The sequence below is a fragment of the Poecilia latipinna genome, unplaced genomic scaffold, assembly GCF_001443285.1.
Source record: "Poecilia latipinna isolate Pla-1442-1.1 unplaced genomic scaffold, P_latipinna-1.0 Scaffold1160, whole genome shotgun sequence".
Lineage (NCBI taxonomy): Eukaryota > Metazoa > Chordata > Actinopteri > Cyprinodontiformes > Poeciliidae > Poecilia > Poecilia latipinna.
Genome location: NW_015113776.1, coordinates 53,742 through 81,434, shown reverse-complemented (window position 1 = coordinate 81,434; position 27,693 = coordinate 53,742). Strand labels below are relative to the sequence as shown.

General features: G+C 38.3%; 3 protein-coding genes across 6 annotated transcripts in view; 1 reads left to right on the top strand and 2 right to left on the bottom strand.

Annotated features, from left to right (window-relative positions):
• Positions 1-817: 817 nt before the first annotated feature.
• On the bottom strand, positions 818-6,042 carry taf1a (TATA box binding protein (TBP)-associated factor, RNA polymerase I, A). The gene is made up of 11 exons (XM_015053113.1): positions 5,846-6,042; positions 4,918-5,083; positions 3,990-4,153; positions 3,771-3,884; positions 3,486-3,684; positions 3,163-3,281; positions 2,654-2,812; positions 2,499-2,565; positions 2,238-2,361; positions 2,000-2,154; positions 818-1,290 (listed from the first exon to the last, which is right to left on the bottom strand). Exons 2-11 carry the CDS (start codon positions 5,060-5,062, stop codon positions 1,244-1,246), a joined length of 1,293 nt encoding a protein of 430 aa, XP_014908599.1. The 5' UTR covers positions 5,063-5,083; positions 5,846-6,042; the 3' UTR covers positions 818-1,243.
• A 1,201-nt stretch (positions 6,043-7,243) lies between these two features.
• mia3 (MIA SH3 domain ER export factor 3) lies at positions 7,244-23,964 on the top strand. Of its 4 annotated transcripts, none has more exons than XM_015053107.1 (28): positions 7,244-7,573; positions 8,956-9,089; positions 9,168-9,254; positions 9,351-11,469; positions 12,016-12,330; positions 12,521-12,648; positions 15,214-15,345; positions 15,542-15,563; positions 15,654-15,742; positions 15,824-15,901; positions 16,085-16,195; positions 16,296-16,367; positions 16,452-16,556; positions 16,639-16,761; positions 16,860-16,947; positions 17,053-17,108; positions 17,207-17,297; positions 17,403-17,541; positions 17,692-17,854; positions 17,955-17,990; positions 18,353-18,420; positions 18,644-18,729; positions 18,939-19,052; positions 20,248-20,310; positions 20,390-20,436; positions 20,541-20,609; positions 21,010-21,406; positions 22,249-23,964. In XM_015053107.1, the coding sequence occupies exons 1-28, from the start codon at positions 7,396-7,398 to the stop codon at positions 22,503-22,505; spliced, it is 5,367 nt and encodes a 1,788-aa protein (XP_014908593.1). In that variant the 5' UTR covers positions 7,244-7,395; the 3' UTR covers positions 22,506-23,964. The 4 variants fall into 4 exon arrangements, with proteins under 4 accessions (XP_014908593.1, XP_014908592.1, XP_014908595.1 ...); XM_015053106.1 differs by having other exon boundaries at positions 12,521-12,651; XM_015053109.1 differs by lacking the exon at positions 18,939-19,052 and having other exon boundaries at positions 12,521-12,651.
• A 937-nt stretch (positions 23,965-24,901) lies between these two features.
• aida (axin interactor, dorsalization associated) overlaps positions 24,902-27,693 on the bottom strand; it is a 7,716-nt gene continuing 4,924 nt past the window's right edge. The window contains exons 4-10 of the mRNA XM_015053111.1: positions 26,768-26,822; positions 26,624-26,687; positions 26,416-26,522; positions 26,059-26,181; positions 25,781-25,903; positions 25,239-25,356; positions 24,902-25,146 (exon numbers count right to left, since the gene is read on the bottom strand). Coding sequence (XP_014908597.1) covers positions 25,047-25,146; positions 25,239-25,356; positions 25,781-25,903; positions 26,059-26,181; positions 26,416-26,522; positions 26,624-26,687; positions 26,768-26,822 — 690 coding nt within the window. The 3' untranslated portion in view covers positions 24,902-25,046. The remainder of the gene's footprint in view (positions 25,147-25,238; positions 25,357-25,780; positions 25,904-26,058; positions 26,182-26,415; positions 26,523-26,623; positions 26,688-26,767; positions 26,823-27,693) is intronic.

The window sequence follows — 27,693 nt, the reverse complement described above, 5'->3', positions numbered from 1 at the left end:
AGAGACATTTTGCATTGATTTCGCTAACTTGCTTCCTTTGCATATCTACGTTAAACGTCAGCCTTAATCTTTGTTTTCTGCCGCAATATTATTCACAAGATAATAGCAACGCATCAGTGTTTAAAATCACTAATCGACACACATCATCAACACTAGCAGGATCCAAAACGACCCACCACGGACACGAGCAGCTGCTTCTGGAAGCAACAAGGGTCATCGAGTACACGTTCTATTGTTTTCAACTCTCTGTGGTCCCAAGCTGCATGAGGGTTGCATCAACCTCTAGAGGCAGACAGTTAATCAAACTGTTGCGATCTGGAAGAAATCAAAACCCCGAGATGCTTTAAACAAGATGGCATGCGAGGAGAACCCTACACGAGAAACACTTCATCACTCTCGGCTGCTGTGAACAAAATTAACTCTAAAAGTGGAAAATCTGGAGCAGGATCCAGAACTCTGCTCTTGATTAGTCCATCCTCGTTGGTCCCAGAGTTGTGAATGATTAAACATGTGTTGCGTATTCCCAGATGCCTCTTCCAGCTGCTCCTGTTGTCGGGGCAAACGCTTTGGGCTTCGGTTTATGTAACAACTGCAACACATTGAACACGCCTGACTGAGCTGCTGCTGCTGCTGCTGCTTCACTAAAGTTGCAGCGAACCAACACAGAATCATTAAAAACACTTGCTCTTGTTATTAATATAAACACAGCTATACTTGCTAAATAAAACCTTCTTTTCATGGATGCAAGGGAGGAAAGAATGAAATCTGAAAGGGAGAATCATGTGCACTCAAAAAATGTACTGTTTCAGGCATCAGATTGATGAAATTGTAATGTATTTATTTTTCAAGATCAGCACAGAAAATGCTGAGAATTTTAAAGTAATCATGTTCACAATTTGTCATGACAATTAATTAATTAGAAAACTTCAACCACCTGTCACATGTGTAGCTACATGTATATCATGTACCTAAAGAAATAAATATTACAGTGTGAAAACTGCTGCTTCTGTGTGACATGGGAATTAATTATTGACACTAAAGCCTCACTCCAAGTCAGACACACGATAACATAAAAGCTAGAAAAAATATCATGTAAATGCTCACTTTTAGAGCTTCTCTCTGTTGAAATAAAATTTTAAAATTCTAATACAGAACAACAGCTCCACATAGTGGATATTCCTATTTATTGCAAGATTAAAAAAAATTCAGGGCACAAGACATAATTACCACCACACAAAATCCTTTAACTGGTCAGCATCTGCATCTCAGTGGTGTACCGCGAAGACCGACCTGCGGAGAGAGAAACAACAAACCAATGAAAAGCAGATCTAGAGCACATGTAATACATTCACTGCGTTCTGGAATATTATTATATACTTCCATCGTTTCCCAAAATCTGAATTCAATCAGTAGTGATGGGTAAAACAAGTGGTGGCAAATTAAAAGACAAAGCAGGTAAATTTTACATAAATCAGTGTAAAAACGCTACACTGACAAATAGATAAACGCTAAATAGATCCTAATAGATAAATCTTTATTTTTCCATACTTTTATCAGAAATGAATAAAAGTAAATTCCAGACTAATAGGTTAAATGTGTATTTGTTCATTTCAAAACAGGTTTTTAAAAACAAAGAAAACAAGAAGGACAAGAGAAAACATGTGCATACATAACCAAGAACAAAATAATTAGCTTACCACTATTTCTCTGTTTGAAAAGTAGGAAGAAGAAGTGAACACTTATCTCATCTCAATTTAATTAAATATATCACTTACCGACTCACTAATTACCAGAAACGTGAGTAAAGCATGTTGTGGTATTCATATGTTGAATTTACTGTTCTAAAGAACCAACAAATAAGTTAGGCGTGAACAAATACTTCAGACTAAATCTTATATAAGGTTTATAATAAATCAATGCTCCACGTGTATTAACAACTATAAAGAAAAAGAAAAGTGTCAGAACAAGTAAAGTCCACTCGAAACAGCGACCCACTAACCTGGACAGAGGATTTCTACCAGTGATGCCTTCACCTCGAAAAGCTCGCTGTTCTCCTCCAAGTCTTTCTTTGCATGGAAGCTCGTGAAATGCAGAGCAGGCCACCAGTCGTTCCTTACAGCCATCTGCGTCTGGACTGAAGTCGCCCGTTCTTCCCTGGTGTCATTTAGCACAAATCAGTTGCAGTGCAGGAAATTTCTGATTAGAAATCTCATTTCCGTCCAAGGATGTGTGCGTACCGTTGCAGCAGTTGGTGAATGACGGCGTGTAAACACTTCCAAACGTCCAGGTTGCTCCTCCAGCACTGGAAGTCGAGCATCTCAAGGAGGACTCCTAAAGCCTTCTGGGTATGACTTTCTTTCTCTTTAAAAATAATAAAAAAAACAAGCACATTACTATATGCTTAAGAAAACAAGTCGTTGAAAGATAAGAGATATTTTGGTGATTCCATCCATTTTGTTATTCATTCCACATTTATTGGAAAAACAATCTGCTTTTACCTGACTGAAGCAAGAGGCAGCTGTAGGTCAACATCAGTTCATGGCTTGGCACTAACACCTGCAGGTGCTACAGTACAATACAAAAATATTAAAATTGTTTTTTGTTCTTATTAATCATAGGACAAAAGTCATTATTATTAAACGATGCGTTATACCTTCAACACTTTCATCAGCTTTTTGTCAGGAGTGTCGTGTCGCTTTAAGAACTGGTACAGGTAGACGTGTGCGTTGGGATTTGGGGGAAAGCTGTTGTCGTATGCGTAGTGGTTCAGGACTTTCTGAGCCTCTTCGTTGTCTCCATAAAACTCCAGCATCTGGCAAAGTAACAGACAGGAGGCTGCTACATTTCTTTACACTGATTAACACTGAGAATATGCTAAAATATGTTTAAAAAGTTGTGTACACACAGAAAGATCCAAGATAACTACATTTAAATAAATAGATTTGAGTCCTAACTAATCAGACATTTTGTGCATTACATTATTTCATTCCATATAGCCATAGTATACCATGGTTAAACTAAATAAAGATGGAAGATATTGCATGAAACTAAAAAAAATAAAGGGTTATTGGTTTAACAATATATGATATGCCTGCAGAAAATATCCACATTTCCAAACACAAGCCTTCTCCTTCCTTTCAGAGTGTTTGAATCAGTGCTGACCTCAACATAACAAAGAATGAAGGGATCCCAAACTCCTGGATTTTTCAAAATTTCTTGAAGATTTGTAGAGGCAAGTCTGAAGAAGGTGTGCATTCCTTGGCTGTCCGATTCAAAAGAGTCTAAAAAAAACAGCACAGATATTAGGAAACGAATCAAGTCATAAATCAAACAGTTTTTCCAAAGTTAGGTCTCCCATAGACATGCAGTATCTCTGTTTGCCCCTGAGGGGGCAGTGTAACACTACATAAAGACTTGGAAAAGTCTGAGAGGAATCCGATAAATAATGGATGCTTTTAATGGTGTGAGGTCAAGTGTGGTCTTACTGTCGTTGGAGAGCGTTGACTTTTTTTCACACCACATTATGTAATCCAGCAAACTCCTGTAGGCATGGATCAGTCTAATGCGCTGAAGCTGAGAAACCGACTCTTTCCCATGCCTCCAGCTCTCAGCGATGGAAACCTGATGCTTTGCAGCTTCGATGTCGCCGTGGAGCATCAGGTGGAAAGAATGTTCCAGGCAAATCTAATGCAACAAAGACATAAATAAGACATAAAATCGCAGCAGAAAATGAAAAGTCTGCACTCAGGTTTGCTAGCACACACACACACCATCAGATAATGTTTAAATCCTGAGTGTTTCATTCGTTCATATATGATGTTGTAGTCTTTCACTGTTGCATTGGGGAGATGGTGAAGGATCTCAGTGCTCATTCTCCAAACGAGCTGCAACAAAGTGTGAAAGGAATCAACACAAATCCCAAACACAAGTGAAACTTGCATGAAGAAGATCTTAAAAATGCTGGAATAATTAAAAACCAACCAACCTACCTCTTTATCTGGCTGTGACTTGACTGTACTTCTGTCCTCTAATACCTGGGTGTAACTGGCCATGTACTCTGCAGCCTCCTGCCATCTGTGGTGCAGCATTGCTTCTCGGACGTGCTCAAGACAAATCCTGCACGTCTTCTGAAAGCTATTTTCAACGTGTGCCTCTGAGAATTTCAGGAAGGGACAAAAAAAAAAAACACATTTTACAACGTATGCACTATTAACAGAACAGTTTTTTTGTTTGATATTAGCAGTTAAAAATATTATTTTTTACAAAGAATTATATGAATTCATTTCACACAGCATTATAATTATTTGTTTTTCTCTGAACACTCTTTAGCAATAACCTTTTGTTTCAGATAATGAGCAGTTTAAACAGCCATGGGGGAAAAAAAATTATTAAACGTTTTATTGAAAAAATTTGATTCTTGCTGAGATCTGCTGATGATGAAATAAGTTAGTCATTTCCTAATGATTTTACCTCCTCATCATCTCTCTACATGCTGCATTTAACAGGAACTGTCACCAAATTCATTTCAGAAACATAGAGGCTGGAAGCATTTGAACTAAATAGTTAATCAATACCTGTACCGGTGCAAGCAGTTCTTTTTACAATATGCATACTGTGTACAGTGATAAATAAATTTGCAATATATTGTGCAACCCTAGTCTAGAATTTTATAATTCTACATACAAGTATATTTGTAAATAAGTCCTAATCATTAAAATTTACAGAAGTAAACGCTTGATGTACATCACTCATCTATATACGAGTTTCAGTTTTCTACCTGAATTACCAAAACAATCTGACTTTTTGCTATTATATTTCATTGTTATGCATCTGTTGACCAATTTTGACTCCTAGATATGAAAATTTGTGTACACTGGAAATGATGTAGCATGCTAAACCGCATGCTAAATTTCTCACCTACACACATAGGTTTGGCCAGTGGGAGTTTTGATTTGGCCAGTGGGAGTTTTGATTTGTGTCTTTTTCTGGAGCTGCAGTCTGAGGAGTCACTTTCATCCTCCAGGACGACAGGAGGGCCTAAATATTCGTCTAAGGCTTCCATAATCAGCTCTCCAGGAATATTCTGAAATGTAACACGGGAACATGTGTGAACAAAGAAGTGTTTTTTTTTTCTATCACCACAGATTTCCAAGTGAACAAGACAACTTAAGGAACTTCTATTAATATCGAACAAAAGCTACTTTACAACCAAGAAAATGTGTGAATACGGTTTTAAATAATGTACTCAAAATATTGTAAAAATATTTTTATACTGAGATAAGGGGAGAAAAAATAGATCCTAATCCTCTGATTGGCTGTACTGCTTGGTAAACTGACCTCTTACACCATTTCAGCCAATATGCATTTTTATACACCAATCATACTCACCCAATCACGATTCTTTTAGGTGGATTTGTCCTTTAAGGGCTGCAAAGTACCCGTTTACTTAAAGACGTTGTAGAAATTGGCCGGTATTTATTTCCTAATTTGTCAAATTTTTTAGAACATTTCAGGTAGATTTATTTTTATTTATAACTGATGTCAGATCCACAGATAAAAAAGAAAGCATTAAATCCGTGTAGGTTGTGTTGTTTTTGTTTCGAACGTCTCTCAACAATAATGCTTTTGTTTTCTTTGTACAAGTGTTCAATAATTTGTTTTTTAAAAAAGCGAACTGAAGTGCATAGAGATGCTAATGAAATGCTAGCTCAAGAGCTCCAGTTAGACGTCTTAGTAAAGCTTTAAAATATTCTTGAACTAGTAGTAACCTTCCAACATCAGTAATATAATTTAACAGAAAAATAGACAGCCAAGTTCGTGAAACACAAAGTTTAATCACACTTACCTTTTAGAATTAATTCTTGTTTGAATATACCTGAAAATAGCTAATTCGTTATCTTATGCTGTTAGCTTTTTACACCGTTAATCTATCGCCTAATTCTAAGAGGCTAATCGGTCTTAATTTACCAAAATGATTATTTTTTTTTTTTTTACTTGAAATTAACTGTTGTTTTGTAGCTGCCATGCTTCCAGTGTAGCCCCGGAAGTAAAATAAAAATCTGTACTTTTATTGGCTCTTCAATAACCCGGAAGAGGTGGAATTACGGGTAGCGTTTGATTTTACAATATTCCCTTGTAAAGCGTCAGGCTCTTATTTTTTCCCTCATATTTTCTGATTTTTTTTTCCTGCGTTTTCTGTGGTAAGATAAGATTATCCACCTTTTATTCAATATTGTTTGTTTTAGTTGTAACTGAGCCAGATTTTTATTTTATTTTTTTGGGTTTAGCTTCCTGGATATCAAGTTACAACTTCCTCCTGCCTTTGGATATTGATTTCACTCTGACTTTATCCTTGTTTGTAGAAGTATTTTTGCAACTCCAAGACAACAGCATGTTTCCCAAAGAAAACATCCAGGCCTGAAAAAATCTCCCTGAAGCTTTTTGGAAAACTGTTACGTTCTTTTGAAACCAAAATAGATGTCGCTCGCAAAGTCAAAATGTGCTCTTGATCACAAAAACAGCACATATCACCCAAATAACTTCATACAAACAGTGTCCCAGTGAATTCAACTATATCCACAATAAAAAAAAGAATGATTTCACCAAAAAAAGGTAGAATTTTGGAAAGGCTTAGCTAATGTCTGAACGATGAATCATGCAACCAGGTTATTGTGCTTTTTGAACTCTGTATTTTACAGTCCACTCCCCCCCACCCCCAATTGAATTGTGCAACATTAAAGTAGAAAGGTTTGCATTATTCATCATGCTCTGAATGTGAATGTTTAAGTCTCCCAAACCTGTCATTTTAACACAAGTGTGTACACTTTTGGGAAGCAATGTACTCAAATGGTAGTTGTAAAGTGGTGGCCTCTGGATGTTTTAACAGATGCATGCCACACTTTTGGGGTTTTTGACTTGCATAAAAAATAAACTTGCATACAAACCATTAAAGTTTGTGATGTATCCAAAAAAATTAAAGATTCAATGCTTTCCACTCTCTAAAGAGATAATCCAGGTGTTAGAAGGTATAATTCATGATGGCTGTTTTCTTTTTTGCACTTTCAAGCACCAGTATACAAATACCTCCCCCACAAAGATGAAGTTACTGGAATGATTCAAGATCTTTTCAAAGGAAATAAAACAGATTTGAGGAGGAGGATCCAAGAAATGCATCACATCTGAATGAGAGCGGGGGGAAAAACAAGAAGTTCCCGTTTTAAAACTTGTAGAGCAGCCTTCACTTCCCATGTGCTGACTCTTTTCTCCACCTGCACTGTTTTTCCTGGAGTCACCTGGGGCAGCCACACATCCATCCTCAGATCCTGGGAAAGCCCACCCTTGCCTACACGCAGCCGGATCTGATCTGCTGACGTGTCGGCTCCTGCTGCCCAGCCAATGCTCATGCTCCAGCGAGCGGAGGAGTCAAGAAGCCAGGCAAACAAAACTGCCAACATGGCAGCAAAACACTTTTACCGACAGGGTTTTTTACTACTTTTATTTAACTTTATTTCAACCGCAGCTTTGGAGAAGAGGTTCTCCGACTTTAAAAGATGCGCCGACAAGGAGTGCAGCAGTAAGTTTGCTGTCTTGGAGAAATTCAGGGATGCGTCCTGTCGCCTCCCCTTCATCCCGATACTACAGTTAGCCATAAACTGAACCTTATCTCTTCACTTGTTGCCAGTCGATATTTGCGACCTTGACTGCCTCTTGCGGTTATTCAGTTTAACTGTGACATACACCGCGAAAAGCGGATATGATAGACATTAAAAGTAGCTTAATAGGGACAGTTTGGGCGGACTCGGGTTGTTTTGGCTGCCTTCCTGGTGGCTTCGGCCTGCCTCGCTAACGTTAGCTCAAAAATACGTTAGCTCAAAAATTAGCCACCGGCCGGCTTGAGAAGCTCACGTTACTGCCATACTCGGTCCAAACAGCCGTTTGACTTCACTGCTAAGTTTATGCAGTTGCGTGTCGAAACATTAGAGTATAAATGAAATTTATATTTATTTTAAATAATTAAATATAAAGAGTTAAACGTATTAATATCAGTGTTTATTGCTGTTTATTTGGAAAATTCTGGCTTATAAACATACCAAGGTTAGAATATTATGTAACAACTGTTTAAAAAAGGATTTTTAATGCAATGCATTAATGCAATCCATTAATGCAAACACTTCTTATCCCACGGATTAGAAGTGTTTTGTCTGATCTAAAGAGAGAAAGGAACTGTTACACAGTAATCTAAAGTCTTTCTATTAGATGAAACAAATTTTGCATTTCATTTGGAAAGAAAGATCCTGGAGAATGAGTGGAAAGGCTCAGAGTCCAAGTTGTTTTGAAGTGTTGTGTGAAGTCTCCAAGTTCAGTGATGATGTTAGAAGCTGTGCCATCTACTGCTGCTGTTATTTCTGCTATGTTTTATCCAAAGTCGGCACAGCAGTTTATCTGGGAATTTTAATGCACTTCGTTATCCTCTGCTGATGAGCTTTACAGAGATCCTGATTTCTTTTTCCTGCAGGACTTTACAGGTGCCCACGCTACCAAAAGTACAATTCTCTACCAAGAAATTGCGGTGTTTGACTGGCCAGCAAATTCACTCTTGAGTTTATATGTGATTTCGTTCAGAGGAAAATGACACACTAGTTTGTTAAGCCACCAAATCAAAGGATTGGTAATCTTTTAATTTGTGGCTTATCACAACAGGAAACTATCTCGTCTCATAAAACATTAAATTTCACTTTTCCGGCTCATTTCTACTTTCAATTTTAAATGGGATGGCGGGGTTGATTAAATGTCTTGCCAGTTCATCACCATCTGGCTTTGCAGATTCATTCTTTACTTCATTAAGAATTGCAGTTTCCTAAATGGCACGCCTGTCAGTAGATGGACTGTTATTTGCAGTTTATGTCAGTTGAGTAATATATGCATCCTTGAAATATGTATCATTTTCTTTTCCAGTGCTTCTTTGCCGGGGAAAAGCTGTAAAAGATTTCTCAGGACCTGATTGTCGGTTCCTTTCATTTAAGAAATCTGAAACTATATATGTATACTATAAGCTGTCCGGAAAAAGGGCTGACCTATGGGCAGGAAGTGTGAGTATACTGTGTTTAATGTATGATCACTTTCTTGCTTAAATTGTTCTAATACAGAAAACCATTTCTTCTCGAAAGGTCGGAAGCAACTTTGGATATTTCCCAAAGGACCTTCTAGCTGTAAACCACCTTTATACAAAAAAAGAACTTGAAATTAAAGCAGAGGTATGTGAAGATATTGTGCATGTTAAATTACTGGATCAATATCTAATAATGCAAAGCATAGTATGTATTTTAATTTTCATTTATGCTTGCTCTTAGGAAACAGATTTTGTCTGTTTTGACACTGGATATGACAAGTTTGACTCTTACGACATAGACCTACTCTTAGGCCTGTCTGTCGAGGAGAATGATGGCGAGAATAATGGAACAACAGGAAAAGACACAGAGAGCATTGAGGAAGAAACTAAGCCATCAGTAGAGGAAGTGACTGAGATTGGCACACACACTGAACAGGTTGATAAGTCAGAGGAGCTTCATGAAGACCAAAGTGCCTCTTTGCCTAAACTTGAAATAAACACTTCGACAGATTCATCTTCATTGAAAGACGAAGGGTCTAATACAGCCACTGTGCCTGTAACAGAGGACGAGGAAGTTCAGCAACAGAATGTGACAGAGTCTCCTGTGCAAATTATGCCAGAAAGTAGTGAAACCACAGATGAATCTGATGTGGAGTCTGCTCCGGTGACGGTTTCTGAAGGAGTGCAGATCCCACAGTTGAAACCCACCCTTGGAACGACTTTTGATGCTGTCGTCACAGAAGAAGAGATCACCACAAAAGTTACTCCGTATGAAGAGGAGGACAGCGAAGATCTACAAAACCATCCAGAAGAACGTAAAGAGGAGGTTCCACTGCTTTCCTTCTTGGAGGAACCCGCAGACACTCTGGAAATGGATTCTCCAAAAGAGCAAGAGAAACTTCCACCAGCACAAAAAGAAGAACCAAACGCCACAGAGGAGAAAAACTTGTGGACTTCACTTGGAGATGCAGTATTTTCAGTTGTCACGGGAGGAGAAACCACAGGAGAAGATGTGAGTTCAGACGAGGATGAGGACGAGGATGAGGACGAGGGTGAGACAGAGGAAGCTGCTGCAGAACCTGAGAAGAGTTTTGAGAAAACTGAGACGGAACCCCTTTTACCAGACAATCAAAAACATCCAGAAGACATGGAACCACCTCCTCCAGATCCCCATCAATCCAACTCTGTGGAGCAAGAAATTAACGAAACAAAAAACGATCCTGAGAAGCTTTCGTTTGATGGAAATGTAGGTGATCAAGAAGTGAGTGAACACAAGGATGAGATGGAACAGGAGGACGAAGCATCAGACTCCTCCAGTGAGCCAGAACCCCATGAAACAGAGGAGAGTAGTCCGTCAGAAGAGCCGGTATTAAAGGATGATCTTGTAAGCACTCCTGATGATGATAAATCAGTCGATGGAACACCTGAAGATGAAGATGAGTTAGAGGATCCAGAAATTAGCAAAACAGATGATGACATACAGGAGAAAACTGTTGTGGAAGAACAACTTTTAGACGGTGTGTCAGATGAAAGCAGAACCACGTCCGAGCAGGAATTGGGTCTTACTGAAAGTGAAAAAGTCCCGGACCAATCTTCTGAGCTGAAGCAATCTAATGAGTCCGATGTCACTGTTGACCAGCACTTAATAACCCATGAGAAACCAGATCAGATAGATGACAACATAGTGACATATGTTGAAAGTAATACAAGCCCGACATTAGTATCTGTGGAAGAAGAAGAGATTCATGAGCAACCACATACAGAGGAGGAAGAAGATGAAAAAGATGCAGGGACTGATGAAGAGATTAATGAAGAAAAAGAGGAGTTACTTGAGGATGAAAATGCACTTTTATCTGCTCAATCGGATGATGTTATCGATGAAAAACCCACGGAGGAAACAACTCAGTTAGCAGAGTCGGCTGAAGAGCCAGAATACAGCGAAAATATAATGAGGCTGTCCCTGCTTAGAGAGCACTTCACAGAGGAGAAAATGGAGCACATCCAAAAGCTTTTGGGACTCAAAAATCTCTTCAAAGTGGAAGCCATGTTTGCTGATCTGGACACAGAGTTAAAGGCTACTCGCTTGTCGCAGACAGATGCCACGCAAGATGTCGAAAGTACTCTCGAGAACATCCTGGAGGCTTCAGAGAACACTATCCTCGACGAGATTGAGAAGATGCTCGACAGCCGGGAAAAAAAACAAGACGAGAAGCACCAGGCGGACACAAGTAGTTTGGATGAGGAAACTGAAATGCTTGATGACTTTCAGGAACTTGCTTTTAGCCTACGCCAAAAGTACTCAACAACCAGTGATAGTGCACCTTTAGCAACACCAGTAACACCACTAGAGAGCACACATGGTAGGTTTGATTTTTAGCTTTTTTAATCTGTTGTTGCAACGTAATCTTCTCTGTATTTAATAAAGTCAGATGGGAGATTGTAATCTCCCATCTGACTGAGTCATCTTTCTAAAACCATTGAGACCAATATCCTGTTCTATCTGGAATTAATTTTCACACAGCTAAAAGCAATTGTGGTCTACAGCGGGCAGCCGGATATTTCAAATAACTCATCCAACTAGAATGCCACTTTACTGCCAACATGGTGTTTCTTCTTTTATTGGGTGCGCAGTTCACCTCAGGAATGGAAAAACTAGTATTTTTTATTTTTTTTATGTGCTGGAATCAGAACTGTTATAAGACTTTGAACCACTGAGGCCCAAAGAAAAAAACAGCACCTGCAGTGATGATTTTCCTTTTATTACCAAACCAAACTGAAAAACTATCAGATTTAAGTCAATAATGTACCCAAATTTACATAAATAAATGCCTAAATGATTGCTGGAGCATCAGTTGTCAGTAGCGAAGACAAATCTGAAAGAACGTTTGTCCATTTCTGCTCCACAGACCAACCTCCCTCCAATGTTGCAGAAGAGACGCCTCCCATTGTTGAAGAAAAGTCTGACAATGTGCCAGAAACTGATGAAGAATATAATCTGACAGTAGCAGAAGATCTGGAAGAGGAGTCGACTAAGAATAAAGAGGAGCAGGTGGTTTGGAATGAGGAAAACATGATCCCGGAGAAGGATGCTGAAGACTCTGATAAAAACAAAGACCAGTCAAGCCTCACTGTGTCGGACGAAGAGGAAACGGTCACTCCACCCACCCCTGACTATAAGTTGGATGTGGATGTTGAGGCTGAAGTTGAACATCATCCCTCAGGTTAGTAGTCTCTTGTATTGTCTTAGAATAATAAACTCAGTATGTGATATTAAGGCTCGATAGTTCTTCATTTTATTATAGCCATAAACTTGGAGTCAAATTTGACCAAACTTCTAAGTGATCTAATAGATGTACCTAATCAGTTCATGAAACAGATAACCTGATGCAACTTAATATTAACTTCTGTCAGGATCCGTGGACTCTATGGAGACGGTGACAGAAAAGCCTGAGGAAGAATTGGGATTGTTTACAACTGGAACTGTTTACATGTGTTGCATCTTCTCAGTAATCAAGAATAAAACTGTGGAGTGGACCACTGTGGTAAGTTCATATATGTTGCTAGTGTCACATATTATATTTAAGCTACATCTGTAAGGTTTCTTGGGTTTCCTGAATACGTTTGGAGCTGATCTGGAAAGCTAAAAACAATCTATTTGGAGTTCTAACTCAAACTCTGAAACTTAAACTGAAATGCATTTCTATTTCAGTATTCCAGAGAAAACAACTTTTATAAGAAGGGAAATACTATTTTGTAAAATTAGGGCAACTGAATGAGCCCTTTTCATGAACATAGTAAATAAACATAAGTAGATGGCTATTAAAAATATAAAGTACTCAGTTTAAAGCTAAAAACAACATTGTACCTTTGGTGCAATTCTGTTGTAGATGTCCTAAGCAGATCTTGCAGAAAAACACAAGAACTATTAAACCATTTTTTTTCTTTATTGCGTTTATTATTAAAAACTTTTCTTACACAGCTCAACAAAGAATTAACTTATTAGAAATGTTAAAGTAATTACCATCTATCTTTGAATTTTATCGAAACAAAATCAGTTAAACACTTTGAATGAAAATAATCTAAAGCTGTTGTCTAGTCATTATGGTGTTTAGTTCAGAAGTTGTCATATTTCCAAAAGATTCTACTTGCATTTAATAGTTATTATGGAAACTGTAGTTTGTATATGTTCCCTCAAAGCATTACATTCCAAAGTTTTGCCACAGATTTAACTTTTTTATAGAACCGTGTTGTTGTAATCTTCAGTTCATGCAGAAAACGTATCAAAGTTTTGAACTCCGATTTCCCCTGAACGCCGCACGGCCCTCCCCCTCTTGTGTCGCGGTGTAGGCTGAAGTTCAACACAGCCGATGCTGAGCTGGCTCTCAGAGCAGCACTGACGGGCCTTGTTTTGGAATACAGTCCTCATTATATACCGCTGTGTTGTAGACTCCCTTCTGTCGGATTATTTTAGCTCATTTATTACGTTTTTTGTTAAACTCTTAGCCGTGTTCGGGCTCCCAGCTAAGCTAACCACTGTATTGTTTTTAAATACCTGAATGACAGCTGATACACACCTTTAGCAGGCTGTTGTTGCGGGCTTGTTACTCGCCTGTCTACCTTTTTAGGATCTTCAATATTTTTTTAGGCTTTATCATATTTTTTTCCGGGCGAACTGAGCTTGAAAGCTAAGGGCTATCTTTTAAACAGATTACTTCAGCTGTAGCTAACAAGCTAGCCGGTGTATGTCAAACAGTGTTTGGCTAGTTCCCGTTTTGTTTCGACATGGCCATGGAGGGTGATACAATACCGAGACCACCTGTAACGGAACAAGATCATATATACGTGTTACTACTAAAGGAGCTGCAACATGTAAGTGACTGTGTTGAATTGACCACAGATAGAAGGTAATTAAAATGCTCTTCTAGCTCGCTGCTAATTGAGGAGGTGGATGTTATCTGCAGATGAATTTACTCATCGAGCTTGACCTCAATTTTAGACGTTGTTTATCTTGGCTCTGATCATGTTTCATCTGGATTAGTTCCCTCTGAGGGTAATTCAGCTTCCTATTAGAACAATTTCAACATTAAACGATTGCTTTTAGATAAAGCGGGCTGAATACAGGATGTTGAACCTCACAGGAAACGAGTTGCAAAGTAACTAAGTCTAATTGTTTTTTGTTTAATTTAATCTCTGCACAAAATGATTGAGAAACACTTTAATAATTTTTTACTTTTGTTATTGCGGCTGCACAAAATATTAAACATGCAATTGCAATGTTTAGTTTTGTTTAAGGTTCAGCGTCTCGTTCATTTAAATCTGTAATAGATTTGGACATTTAAGGCAGTGAAGCTTTATCCAATTAGCCAAATATTGATTCTTAATAGTCTGATAATGCCATAAGACTGGCTTGTGAATGTAGTGGACACCTACCTCTAATGAACTCCTGTTTGTTGATCAAAGTTCAGCTAATAAATACAATCTTAGTATAACATTACCTGTAAACATTTCATAAAGATGTTCTGTATGTTAACTTGTTTTTCTAAGCTTTTGGTCAGTCCTCTTGTTTACTAAATGGTGCCTCCATTACCTTCTCATTACCATTTCGTCCCACGTTTTTCCTGTAAACAAACAATTTCGTTCTCATGTACTTGAACTATTTTACATCAGTTTTTCATTTTCTAGAAATTAAGATCATTAAATCTTCTCAAATCCCACATGTAGTTCTATTTCATTTGATTTTATTCTCTAAGAGCTTTGTACAATACCCCTTTTCTGTTAGGCTTGGCTTGGATTTTTGCTGTGGAAATTTGAGTCTTAAAATCAGTTTAACACTAAATTGATATTGTGCTAGCATATTTTTATTGGCATCTCATAAAATTCCTTACAGTAGGCTGAGCAAAAGTACTTCAGATATTCAGTTGTCAAAGTGAGTCTGAAGCATCACACATCAGATGGGGCAGAAAAAGTGAGACAATGGGTTTTCCTATTACGATTCAAATGCAACGCATTATCTGTTTTCCTTCTTACACAGCTTTGTTTTTCTTTCCTAAATCATCCTTTTCCAAGCTTAATTTTCGCCTTTCTGTCTTGTTTTTGTGCTTCAGATGATTTCTTTGCTGCCAGAGGAGTGGAAGCCCGGGGAAACGATGTTTGGCTGTCCTTGGCAAGCTGTCGTCGTTACAGCTTTGATTGGAGTGCTTACCTTCACCATCTTCTTCTGGAGGACAGTATTGGCAGTAAGTGATTGAATATGTTTTTCTCTTATGTCTGCTTAATTTAATAACAGCAAAAATATGACTTACATGTGCATGGTAAAATATTCATAAATAATACAAAAACAGGATCTTCTTACCCAGTTTATGGTAATGTATGCTTTAGTGCTCACATAGTAATTAATAAGACTTTTGATGTTTATATTCACATTTCTTTTAGGTGAAGAAGAGTAAATACCTTGGTAAGTCTGGGTTGTTATCTCTTTTTTTTGTCTCACAATTCATTTGTTTAAACGTTACTGATTTTATACTTTTACTATGTGGAAAACAAGTGGATGAGAAAAAGCTCAAGGATAAAATCCAAACACTCATTAAAGATAAGAGTGATGCTCTTGCCAAGATTTCTGAACTCCAAAAGCAGGTGAGCTGCATCATATTTATCATGTGGTATCATAAAACTACTTGGAAGAATTGTATTAATTATACTTTCTCATTTTTAAAGACTGAACAACTGAAAGAAAATCAGAAACAGTCAAAGGCAACTGTGAGCTGCACTATGAAAAGGATGCAAGCGTTGGAGGTAAGGGAAATTGGGTCTATTTTGTGCCTTTAAGATTGGGGCGACATTAGTTTATTTTAGGAGTCAGTTTTTTTTTCTTTGCTGGCTCATTTGATAAAATAAAGTAACTTTTGCACAGATTGTTACAGCTGTAAAAAATAAAATTTCTTAGGTCATCCAACTTTCTCTTGTTGCCTTTTGCAGAGCAAAGTTGTCGAAGCCGACAAGATGAACGAACAGATGGCAGAAGAGAAGAACAAATACTTGAAGCTACTAGAGGAAGAGCGAGCGATCTCTCTCCAGAATGACAGCAGGGTAGCTTATCCTTCTTTTTCATCTTATTAATTAATTAAAACAACAAATTTGTGCCGTTCACAAATAGAAAACGATGCAATGTGTTTTTTTTATACGACAGCTAGAAAAATTAGAGAAGGCAAATGAAAAGTTGCAGGTCAGCCGGAAAAAGATCCAGGAAGCTCTAGCTAAGGTACGATGCTTACATCATACTTTTTTACATCTGAAGAGTTTCTTACTTCAAACATGTTTTAAACCCATATTTGTTTTGTCATAGACGACTATTCTTTTGGATGAAGCCAAGATTCGAGAAGATGCACGAAATGCGCAACACAAATGTTTCCAGAAAGAGTTTGCAGCTTTAAAGGAAGAGAATAAAACGGTGAGACACGTTGAACACACTTCAAATCAGTTTGTAGAGCAGATTTTTCTGAGCTCTCCCCTGACGTTTCTCATCCCTGCAGCTTAAAACGACCATTAAGGGTTGGGAGGAAAAACATAAGGAGCTGAATGAGAAGATAAAAGTTTATCAAAAGTCCCATAAAGAACTGGAGGATTCTGTGGTGCTCAAAGATCACAATGTGGAGGTTTGTCTGCTGACCCAAAATCTTTCTGTACATTTACAAATAATATTAATATTAATTTTAAAAAAAACTAACCACAAGCAAAAATAATTTTCCCTTAGGTTCTGTCTGAACTTCTGGCAGACCTAGATGCTTGCGATTTGCAGAAAGGTGAAACCAGTGTTTTGGCAAATGGTGAAGTTGCACCTGGTAAGCTTGTCACTTAAAAAAAAAGTTTTAAAAGTTTTTAACTTAAATCCTTCAGATATATTTCAGTTTCTACTAATTATGTTTTGTTTTTTTCCATGTCATCAGCTGATAAGAAAATGGCCATAAAAAACAGAATCAAGCAAATGATGGATGTTACCAGGGTAAGATTTAAGATCCAACTCTTTCACATGTCATTGTAGCTTTAGCAGACATTTTGCTTTAAGGATTGAGCATTTTTAATTTCTTCTTTCCCTGAAAGGTCCAGACAACTCTCACAGTTATCGAAGAAGAGCGCGACCGCTTCATGGCAAAACTCCTCAATGAAGAAAAATCTAGAAAGGAACTTGAGGGTCTGTCCTAAAATAAGTTCTCTAAAGTGTCAATTTGTGTTACAATTGTTGGCATAACAGCATAAATGCTTCACATTGAATAATGCAGCTTTGTTTTGCAAACAGAAAAACACCAGGAGCTGGAACATTCAATCGGAGCCCTCAAAAGTGAGAAGAGTCAGATTGAGAACCAGTACAAGATCCTGCAGCAGAAAAATGAAATCATGGTTGAAATGTATCAGCAGAAGGAAAATGCCTTGCAGCAGTAAGTAAAACCTGCAGCAGTCATCTGTCCGGTTATTAAACCAAGCTGCCCGGAATATGTGAATATGTTGGTTTCTTCTTTGGAAACTATGGTTTGAGATGTGGAGCAGTTATTATTTGCTGATGGGATCGTGAATCTGTTGCTGCACAGGAGGTTGACAAAGGAGGAGCTGGAGCGGCGCAGCAAAGAAAATCTGCTGTCTGAGGTGGGAGGAAAAGCTGTGGAAGCCGAGGAGCAGGTGAAACTTTTAAGGCAGCGCATTAATGAGATGGAGGAGCAGATGAAGAAGACAGAGGAGGTCTATAAAGAGCAGGTAGAGTTGTTAACGTGTAATGAAAGTAATGCGTAAAAAAAAAAAAAGCCATAACATGGTTATTAATAAAACATGTTTTATTTTGTTGTATCGTTTTTAGATAAAAGAGCAGGAAAACAAAACTCATTCCAACTGGGTAAGTTACAGAGAATTCACATACTTAGAGAAATTAGAAAAAACTAGAAATGTTTTCATATCACTTAAACTTTCACATTTTGTCAGCTTACAACTAAAGATTTTAGAGATTTTTAGTTGCACTGGTTTATTGTTAAATCCTCACCCTGTTTTAATTCTGTGGTTTTGTGAAGGATTGTATTTATTGACCATGTTTTAAACAATCAGCTGTGCAAGTCCACGCCTCACATTGGAAGACTGTGTTACACCAGAAAATATGTAAAAATGTGTTAAAACTTTTGCCATGCATTCTAGATTGTTAGTGTTTGTAAAAAGCGATTTATTGTGATTTGGCTCCACAGTAATTCTCAGTGTTGTCTGCAGGTGAATGCTCGCAATGCTGAGCGAGCTCTAAGTCAAGAAAAGGTAGAATCCTCAAAGCTGCGTGAAAAGTGAGTATTGAATGAATTGAATTCAGTTATTGGGAATAATCAGAATTTGATCTGGCTTGTAGCCAGAAAGCTGGACAAAGCAATGAGTGAGGAGTTGTTAAAATTATCAAGTTATTTTGGTTTAGCACACTTTTTTTCTTCTTCTTCCATAAGATAAATTAGTTTGAAACAATTATGTTAATCCAACCTGCAGTTGATGATGATTTCTAATCTAATTTGACAGATTGGCCATACTTACATCGCAGCTTAATGAGCGCCGCGCGCCGCTGTTCAGGCCGAACTCCGGTCAGCCTCCAGGTCCTCGTCAAGGTACATCCCGCCTTTCTGTTGTTTATTCTCCACAACACTTTTATTCCACAGAAACAAAACGAGAGGATGCCATTTCCTGTTGTTCTTTTTTTTTTGTCTAAATAAGTGGACTCCATCTTGTCTGGGAGATCCTGGAATATCAACACTTATTGAGGTGTATTATCAGCAGTTTCTCTTCTTTCAGTAAGCTGATGGTTTGGTCATAACAGGTGATTCATATGGACCCTCCCCTGTGAGTGGGGGTGCTCCGTCCCCTCCTATAATGATCGAGGGTCCCAGGCGCCCTCCTTCTGCCCCCGTAGGGCGAAGAATTGACCCGTATGGTGAGTCCAAGTGGATCTCTTCACCTACTTTAATTTGCACCAAAGCTGGACTTCATCTCTTCACAACGCCTTAAACCTCTTTCCCTTTTCACACTTTACTTTTTCCTTTTCAGCTTTCACCTCGATACTTTACTTTCCTTCTTGTTTGCGTTGCATCCTGCACTTATTTCCTTCCTGGTGCCTGCCTTTTATTTTTATTCATTTTGGCTAAACCATCAGAAAATTTCCCTGTTACAAAGTGTTTTTTATGAGTGTGTTGCAGTTGATTTGATTGCATCTTTGTAGCTCTCTCATTATCAGCAGGGGACACGAGAAGATTATCCCTCTGTGTTAAATCTTTAGACTTTTTTCTTTAAAATGAAGGTAACAGGGTTCCTATCTTGTGTGATAAAGCCTGAAATTTAAGGATTTTCAAGGTTTAGATAAGTATGGTGACAAAGATTTGAAAAATGTTAGTTTTTCCAAACTGTTTTCTATAGTCTTAAATGTTTTTATCCATCTCTTTATTTCTCCTTCCTCTTTGCAGAATGTCCATCCATTTACTTATCTTTTCATATATCAGTCCCTCTAGGATGTTACAATGTTTCTTATTTTTTTGCATCCTAAATTTACTGATTTTGCAGCACTTTTTACAAAATGTTGCGGTTTTGACTTTTTCGTCTTTTAATTGTGACAAAGATTTCTTTTAAAAATGTGGAAAGCAACAGTGAGTTCAGAAATTAAAGAGGATTGGGTTTATTCCTGCCATTAACTAACTAGCAAGGGATGTGAAATTGCTAACAATATTCGTATTCTTGTTAACAAGCTTAATAGGATGTACTGGCATTGGTCAAAATATCAGTGAGTTACAGCGATTGGTCAGAAATACAGAAAATGTTAAGATGATTGGTCAGATTTGCGACCGATGAGTGATTTTAGTTTTAATAGTTCCGACTTCCTGGAGGGAAAAACATATCCAACCATCAATTTGTAAATACGTAAATCCATCCCACCATCAATCTTTTTCTCCATTCATCAGTTTGTTCATCCATCTGGAAATTCAAGTCTGGAAAAATGTTACATTTTGGCACAAATGTGTCGCAGTTGTTGATCCTAACCTCCTTTCTTTTTTCCATGTTGTGAAACTTGCTGGCTACATGGCAGGTGCTTCACCTTCTTTATTCATTCTCTCTTTGTTTTGTTTTCCTCCATTCAGGCCCTCGACCTCCATCTGATCCACACGGCATCTACTCTGAAAGCAAACACGTCCCAGGCATGGGTGTGTGTTCTGAAAGCTTTAACGTCACATCGTTTATGTTTGCTTTAAATCTGTTGAGACTCGGTTGTTCATCTTTCAGACATGATGGGCCCAAGAAGCTCCTCTCCCGCCAACCCAGACGGATCTGTAAGTCATTTGTTATTCAGATGTAACAACTACATTTCTTCTCCGTTTGCACATAAAAGGCTCCTAAAGAAGTTTCAGCTGTGAATGTCCTTGTTCCAAAACAGACTGAAGTGATAGATCCACAGATAAAAACAGAAAGTCAGGCTGTGGCTTCCACAGAGAGTCCAGAGCCAGTGAGTATAAAGGTTCAGTCCAGGTGTTTGGTGTGAAGGTGAATGCAAGCACGCCAACTCCTCCTCCTCCTCCTCTCTAACACTGGGTTTAGGAACGGGAGGAGAATAAAGGAATTGGTTTTCTTTTTGGGTCATTCAAAGATTTCCTTTTTCTAAGTTTGTGGTTTCACTCACGGATGATGCACCAAATTGCGCTCGATGTTTCAAAGGGTTTCTGATTGATCCAGATGATGGTTTGTGGTAACTGGTCATGTGATTGAGCAACAGCTGACTGCACCTCTTGTTCGTGGATATAACTGTGGATCTCTTTTCTGCACGACTAACGTTTTACTCTGTCTGATCTCGCTGGAAGTTTCTCACTGCACACATTAGATGTCGTTTTTCCTCCCGTCGTTTACAGGGACCTGGATCCTTCATGACCTCTCCAATCAGAGACTCGCCCGGATCGATGGTCCAAAGGCCTCCTCCAGGCCCGGGATCACATGACCCTTTTCTCCCTCCTGGACCCAACGTCCGTCTCCCTCCACCCGGGCCTTACGGGCATCCCAGACCAGGGCCGTACCCACTCCCACCAGGCCCTCTTCCTCCAAACGTCCCCCCACTCCACGGCCCTCCTCTGCCGGCCAACGGACACCCAGGTATGCCCCTGCCTGGACCCATGGGCGGGGAGTTTGGCCCTCGACCTGCCAACGGACACTTATTCCAACCCAGACTGGGCCCTGATCCAAGAGGCCCGCCACCACCACACTTCCGTCCCCCTCCACCGCATAATTTTGGACCGATGCCTCCACTGCTCGGTAGGTTTACACATTACTTCATCTTTTAGCACTTAGCTTTTTTTCTAAAGGGGGTGGAAACAACGGACGGCACATACTAGGAATGCTAACAATTTATTGATTAATGGTACCATTAGATTAAAATTTGTTTCAATCAAAATTAACATTTTGCAGGTTTTTATATTTCTAAAAACAACCCAAGTGCTTAAAAAAAGCCACCTGGTCAGTTTTTGGTGTCTGAAAAATGAGCCGTTTCACTGATTAAGTCACAATCCACATGCACTGTGCCGTTACTTAGCAACCCCAGCTGAGCGTAGCCCGTCACCTAGAAGCCCACGCGAAGATCCAGGACATTTTGTCAGTTTGCTTTACCGCTGTATGCGTTCTACAGTGGCTGCTGGAAAAGACAGAAACCACTTGTTGATTGTGCAGAAGGCTCTACTCATGCTTTTCAAAGATGTACGGTTTTATAACTGCGTATCTGGCAATCGTCCCATCTGGAAAGCCAGATCAGATTAAATGCAAACGAGAAACTGTGGGAAGATCTCCTTCCAGTCTGACTGAGCATCTCAACTTTTGTAAACAAGGAAAAAAAAAATGTCTGTAGCTGGTTGAAGCAGATTCTTCCATAAAACCTCCACCTCATTTTTCAGATTTTATTTGCAAAACCATTTAAAAATTTAATTGAACAAGGTATTGAGTTTTTTAACATGTTTCTTTATGCTGTAGTTATACAACTATGGTAATTGAGTGAGTTACCGACACTCTGAAGTATAAAAAATATAAAGTTTTTTTCATGTCTCTCATTTCTCTGCTGTTCCTCTTTTTTATTTTTTTTTTCCTCCCTCGTTCTGTCCATACAGGTGTTCGTGGACCTTTGGGGCCCCGTCCACTCACCCCTCATGACATGCGCTTCCCAGGACCGAGAGACCACATCAGCCCGCCCATGGACCTGCCGCCGGGCGTGCCGCCACCTGGACGCCCGCCCCTTCCTGCACATCCTGGTCAGGGGCCGCCCGGTAACCTCCAGAACTCAGCGGGCCCCCAGAGCGGCCCCGCCCCAGACACGCACCAGAAGCAGGAGGCTCCTCAGGATTCAGTCAGACCTGGAATGGTCTAGCCTTAAAACGCTAAGGAACGGAGCTGAACGCAGCTTCACTGTAGTAACATGATAACAAATCAAGTCCAAACATTAGGTCATGATGGCTTTCAGTTTTCTGTCATACAAAATTGCAATGATGTTTATTAAAATATAAGGTCTTTAAAAAAAAACATAATCAGAAATTATGCGTCTGAAATTTATGAGTTAAGAACTTTTCTTTGCAGGTTATTGTGCAAGACAAGTTGTGTTGATCTTTTTAAAAATAAGTGATTTAGAGGGACATATTTTTTAATGTTTCCTGTGGAAATTATTAAAAAAAAAAAAAGCAAGAGACATGAGGTTTTAGTTATAACATTTCAGGAATCCCTTTTTCTTCCCCAAACATGTCGATTCATTGCAAACCGTATAAAGGAAATGTGTAAATCGATGGCCAGATGTATAACTTATTTTACTATGTTGGCTAGAACTTTTAATAATAAAGAATGGAAACTCTGTCCGTGTTGTCAATCAGTGAAGTAAATACACTTTTCTGGGTTCAAGAGGACTTTGATCGCAAAATACATTTTCAAAGAACTGCAATTACAAACTGCCTCGGTTATAGTTTATTATAAATCAAAAATAATTGTAAATGTTTGAACAAAAAAATTGCAAACAGTTCCCGATGCACGTTTACAGTTAATCCATCAGTCTTACAGTTTGTTTGTCCTCGTTTTAGTGATGTTACAAAAATAAAGTCTACAGATTTTAACCACGTACATGTGACAGAAAGTGAAGTTAAATAGCATTACAAAGTAATGGATTATGTTTGAACAATTCTGTTCTTCATCCACGTGAAGAGATGCATCTTATCACAGCTTCATTTAACCTTCAGATTTAAGTAAAACTGCACAAACAAAACCACTGGATTAAAAAAAACAATACTTTTTCTGCTTTACAATGTTTTAAGCATTTGATTTCTCAGACGTAGAACTGAACTGAATCCATCTTGAAGCTTTAATGCTGAATTAAGAAAATTTCTCATTTACATACCTCTTTTCACGTTTCGCTTTGCAAATTAACTAAAAAAAAATATCGCATTGTATGTTTAAAATATATTAAACCACAACAATCTGAACAAATAGTTTGGGTTTGTTGTTCAAAACAAGATATTTTTTTAGGATTCAGAGACAACGTTTGGTATTTCTGTGAGGCAGATTTCAATGTTTTAAACACCTTAGAACTTAAACATAAATGAACTGTAGAATCTGAAGAACTGGAGCACAATTAGTGGATCCTGTTTCCGAATTACTTCCAGTAAAAACATGTGAGAAAGTATTTGCCCCCTGAGTAGATACTGAACTTTTTTTTTTCTAATTTTTCATTTATTAATGGGAGAAAACTTTCCAAAGCAGAAAATCCCCCCAGTTGTGACTGTGACCAGTTATTTTGACTACATTTTACTGACCGCACCCAAACCTGACACCCATAAAAAAAAAACCTTAACAGAACCAAACAACATGAAGTAGGCTAAAAGTTTTCAAATGACAAATAACATCCTGAACTAAATAAACTCCAGGACAGATGTGAAACAAAGTCCTTTACATCTGTCCGATAACGGTTAATAATTTCAAACTCTTTGGGCCACAGTGATATTTGCTCGTTACCAAATATCTCTAACCCTTGGTTAGTTAATTTGGAAATATGTTGTTCCTTTCATAAAATAAAAGCCTCCTTTTCAAAAAATTCATTTTTTTTCTATTCTGAAAGGGGAGAAATACTTTTTCACAGCATCATACTGTTAATATAATGAAAAGTTTTATAATCTTAGGTGTTTATCTCCGTTTGAGAAGTTAAAAATACCAACATATTGTGGAGTTTCATACAATTCTAGTATGCTACAGCAAATCCTGACAGATAAGGACAGTTTTGCACACTTCTGGCAGCTTTTATGTTCTAATTATTTAAGGGAATTGTGCCAAACCTGCTAAAACTCTTGACAGTTTCGCAAACCTCTGTTGTTGCCGACTCCGTGTAAACCCAGCAGTGTGTCTTCAGTGGCATCAATCCCGATTAAATGCCTCAGTTTAAACCCTTTTTCCAGACATATGCTGCAGCAGCAGTCAAAGAACAAACGCTAAATCGAACAAACTACTGTAAATATTCCAGGAAGCAGATTAAAGTTTTCCCAAAACAGTGGTTGGATTAAGGAGTTAATGATTTGCTGGGTTTTTGTTTTTTTTTTGTTTTTAAGTCCAGAGTTTTGTGACGTAACAAAACAAACCAGAAGTACCTGCAGTGTCTCCATATGAAAAGAAAAACCAGAGAGCTACATGTGGAAGACTGAACATGGGGCGTCTTAAACTGCTTTAAAATGTTTCTGCTGGTTTAAAGTATATTAACGGGACTCCCTGTAACAGAAAACAAAAAAAATGCACTTAAATTCATAAAATCCGAGCGAGGAGATCGGATCCTTTTACTTTCTTCACACCTCAGCCTTCATTTGGTATTGCTGAATGTGGCGATGAGGAGGAACACCACGTTTCCCTGGATATGCAGTGAGATTAATCGGCGAGTCGGGGCTTAGCTGTCCTTGTGTAGCGTCTGATGGAGGTGAAGATAAAGTGGCTTCTTTGTGAGCAGCTGCAGTTTCTTCCTCTTAAAGTCCGTTGGCTTCTTGTACCTGAAAAACGTTGAAGTCGTGATCGCTCTCTGGAAAGTTAAAAAAAAAAAAAAAAAAAAAAAAAAACGAGTGGAAAAGAAAGCCAAACTCACAGTTCAATGACAATCGGTCCGGGTTTGATCTCGTCCATTTCCATGAAGCCGAAGCATTTTGTGCTGGTGAACCTCTTTTTGGGCTTGTAGTGCTTGAATTCAAAGAAGATAGCTGCTCCTGCGGGAAATTAGAGCTTTATATCAATGAAATCAGTACAGGAGGTTTAGAAGAAGTCCGTTAAAACATTCATCCAACCTCAGAGAATTTATACAACATTAAATTAAACACAAGCTTTCCCTGTTAACTGACTTCTAAAGTAAATTGATTGGACTGGAAGGTTAATACACTAAAGATTTTAATGCCGCAGCCATAAGGTTACATAAAAAAGAAATAATAAATAGTATTTTTTTTATCATAATTTGAATAATTATCACACCACTAACACAAAATATTCCATATCACCCATTTCTACAATCACGGCTCTGAATTTCTATGTCAACATTGGTCCCAGGCGATGAACCCAAAAAAAAAAAAAAAAAAAAAAAAACCGCCACTGAATCAGCTGCAAATAGCAAATGGACACGACGATGACAGTCGTTACCTTTTGGTAATTTCTCTACATGCCTCTGAATTTCTACGTCCACACTGAAGTGAATGTACGTGTCTTCCTTCCTGGTGGCCACAGGCGTGTCCTGCATCGGGTTCAGATCAACTCCGTTCACATCTGACGGCAGAACACACACACACACACACACACACACACACACACACACACACACACAGAGACAAACGGATGTTTTCAGGACCGGAAGACGGTTCACTTTCAAAGCCCCAGAGAGGTTTCCTTGAGTTAAACAAGATGCCGGCTGAATCCTTTACCTTTGACGCTGATGCTCATGTACGGGTCGATGCACTGGCCGGCGTCCTTCAACCCAATTTTCTCTATCCTTAGTGTGAGTAGCGTCATCCCGGGTTCTGACGGTAACCGTGGCAACAGAGTACCTGTAACATAAGATGTGACGCAAGGTTTTCCGATACAAAAGAGTGACTAAGCTGTGCTTGTGGAGGCTTGAAGGTTGTGTTTAAGTTTTCATTTTAAAATAATTCTTTTTATCGATGTCATGAATAATTCCAGTTAAGGATGTTTAAAGCCCCCCAAAGCCGTCTGCATTGTCAGGATTGTTAGCTTTGCTATTTTCTCCATTGTTTGTTCAGTTTCTCTGCGAGAAATCGTACCGGGAGCAGCTCTCGGTGGGAATGTTTCTGTCGATACTGCTCCAGCAGCAGCATCGTCCTCTGCCTCCAGCTCCAAGTTCTCCTCCTCACCCGGAGCCAAGATTTTCCTAACGAAGAGTAGGAAAAAAAAAAAAAGCTTCAAATCGGAAAATAAAGAAATCCAAAATATTTCAGCGAATAGATAAAGCATTCAGTGATGGAAACTCACCTTAATGGCACTGGCTGGACATCGAAGGGAAACTCTTTGTTATAGGTGAGTATGTTCTTGATTACTGTTGAGAAAAGGGAATCGATGGCCACATTTTAACAGCTGCTCTTATAAATTAGAAGTCATCCACATTCAGTCACTCACTGAGCTCCAGTTTCTTCAGGTCTTCTAACTTGAACTCCTCCTTTGACTGAGTGCACTGGAGAAAAAAAACAGACAAAATATTATATAATATTCTGAAGAACATGGCTAACTTGTGCCAGTGCAGAAACTTGTAGTGACAAGTTAGCTAGAGTCGATCAAAAGATGAACTTAGCTGAATGCCCTAGTCAAAGTAATGAACCAAATCAAATTCAGAGTTTCTGGCAAGACTTGAAAATTAACATTCACAGATGTGCTTCATCCAAGCTCAATAAGCTTGAGCGGTTTTGCAGATAATTGTTATTTTAACATAAAAAAATAGGAGAAAGTTCAAGGTGTGTGCAATAAAGTATGTAAAGATGTTTTTTTTATTTGCTTCCTTAGAAGAAATCAGGAATAAAAAAATACTTCCATACGAAAAAATAATATTGTTATTCCATCATTTAAGGCATGTAGAAGTGCCGGTCTCTTTGCATGTCAGGTAACTGCAAAATTCAACCCCATGCTACATAAATATCCACAATGCGATCTCTACATAAGTCCTGTTAAACATTTTTAACAGGTCTACATCCTCATTTGCACACATATGTGTCACTTCTGAGCGACAGATAAAAAAAAATGGGAGGAAACTAACTGTTGCTGCAGAGATAAGAAAGAAAAAAAACACTTTGCGTAACTGAGCATGCTCAGGGATTCAGCCCACCAGACACCAACATGTGGATTGTGATACTCTTTAGTACAATATCAATATATAATGTTAAACAGATGAAGCACTTGAAAACTACCAAAAAAAAATTTATATATATATATATATATATATATATATATATATATATATATATATATTTTTTTTTTTTTTTTTTTTTTTTTTAAAAAATTGCCCACAATTTTTTTTGCAGCGAGGGGAAAAAACACCCACAAACTGGCGC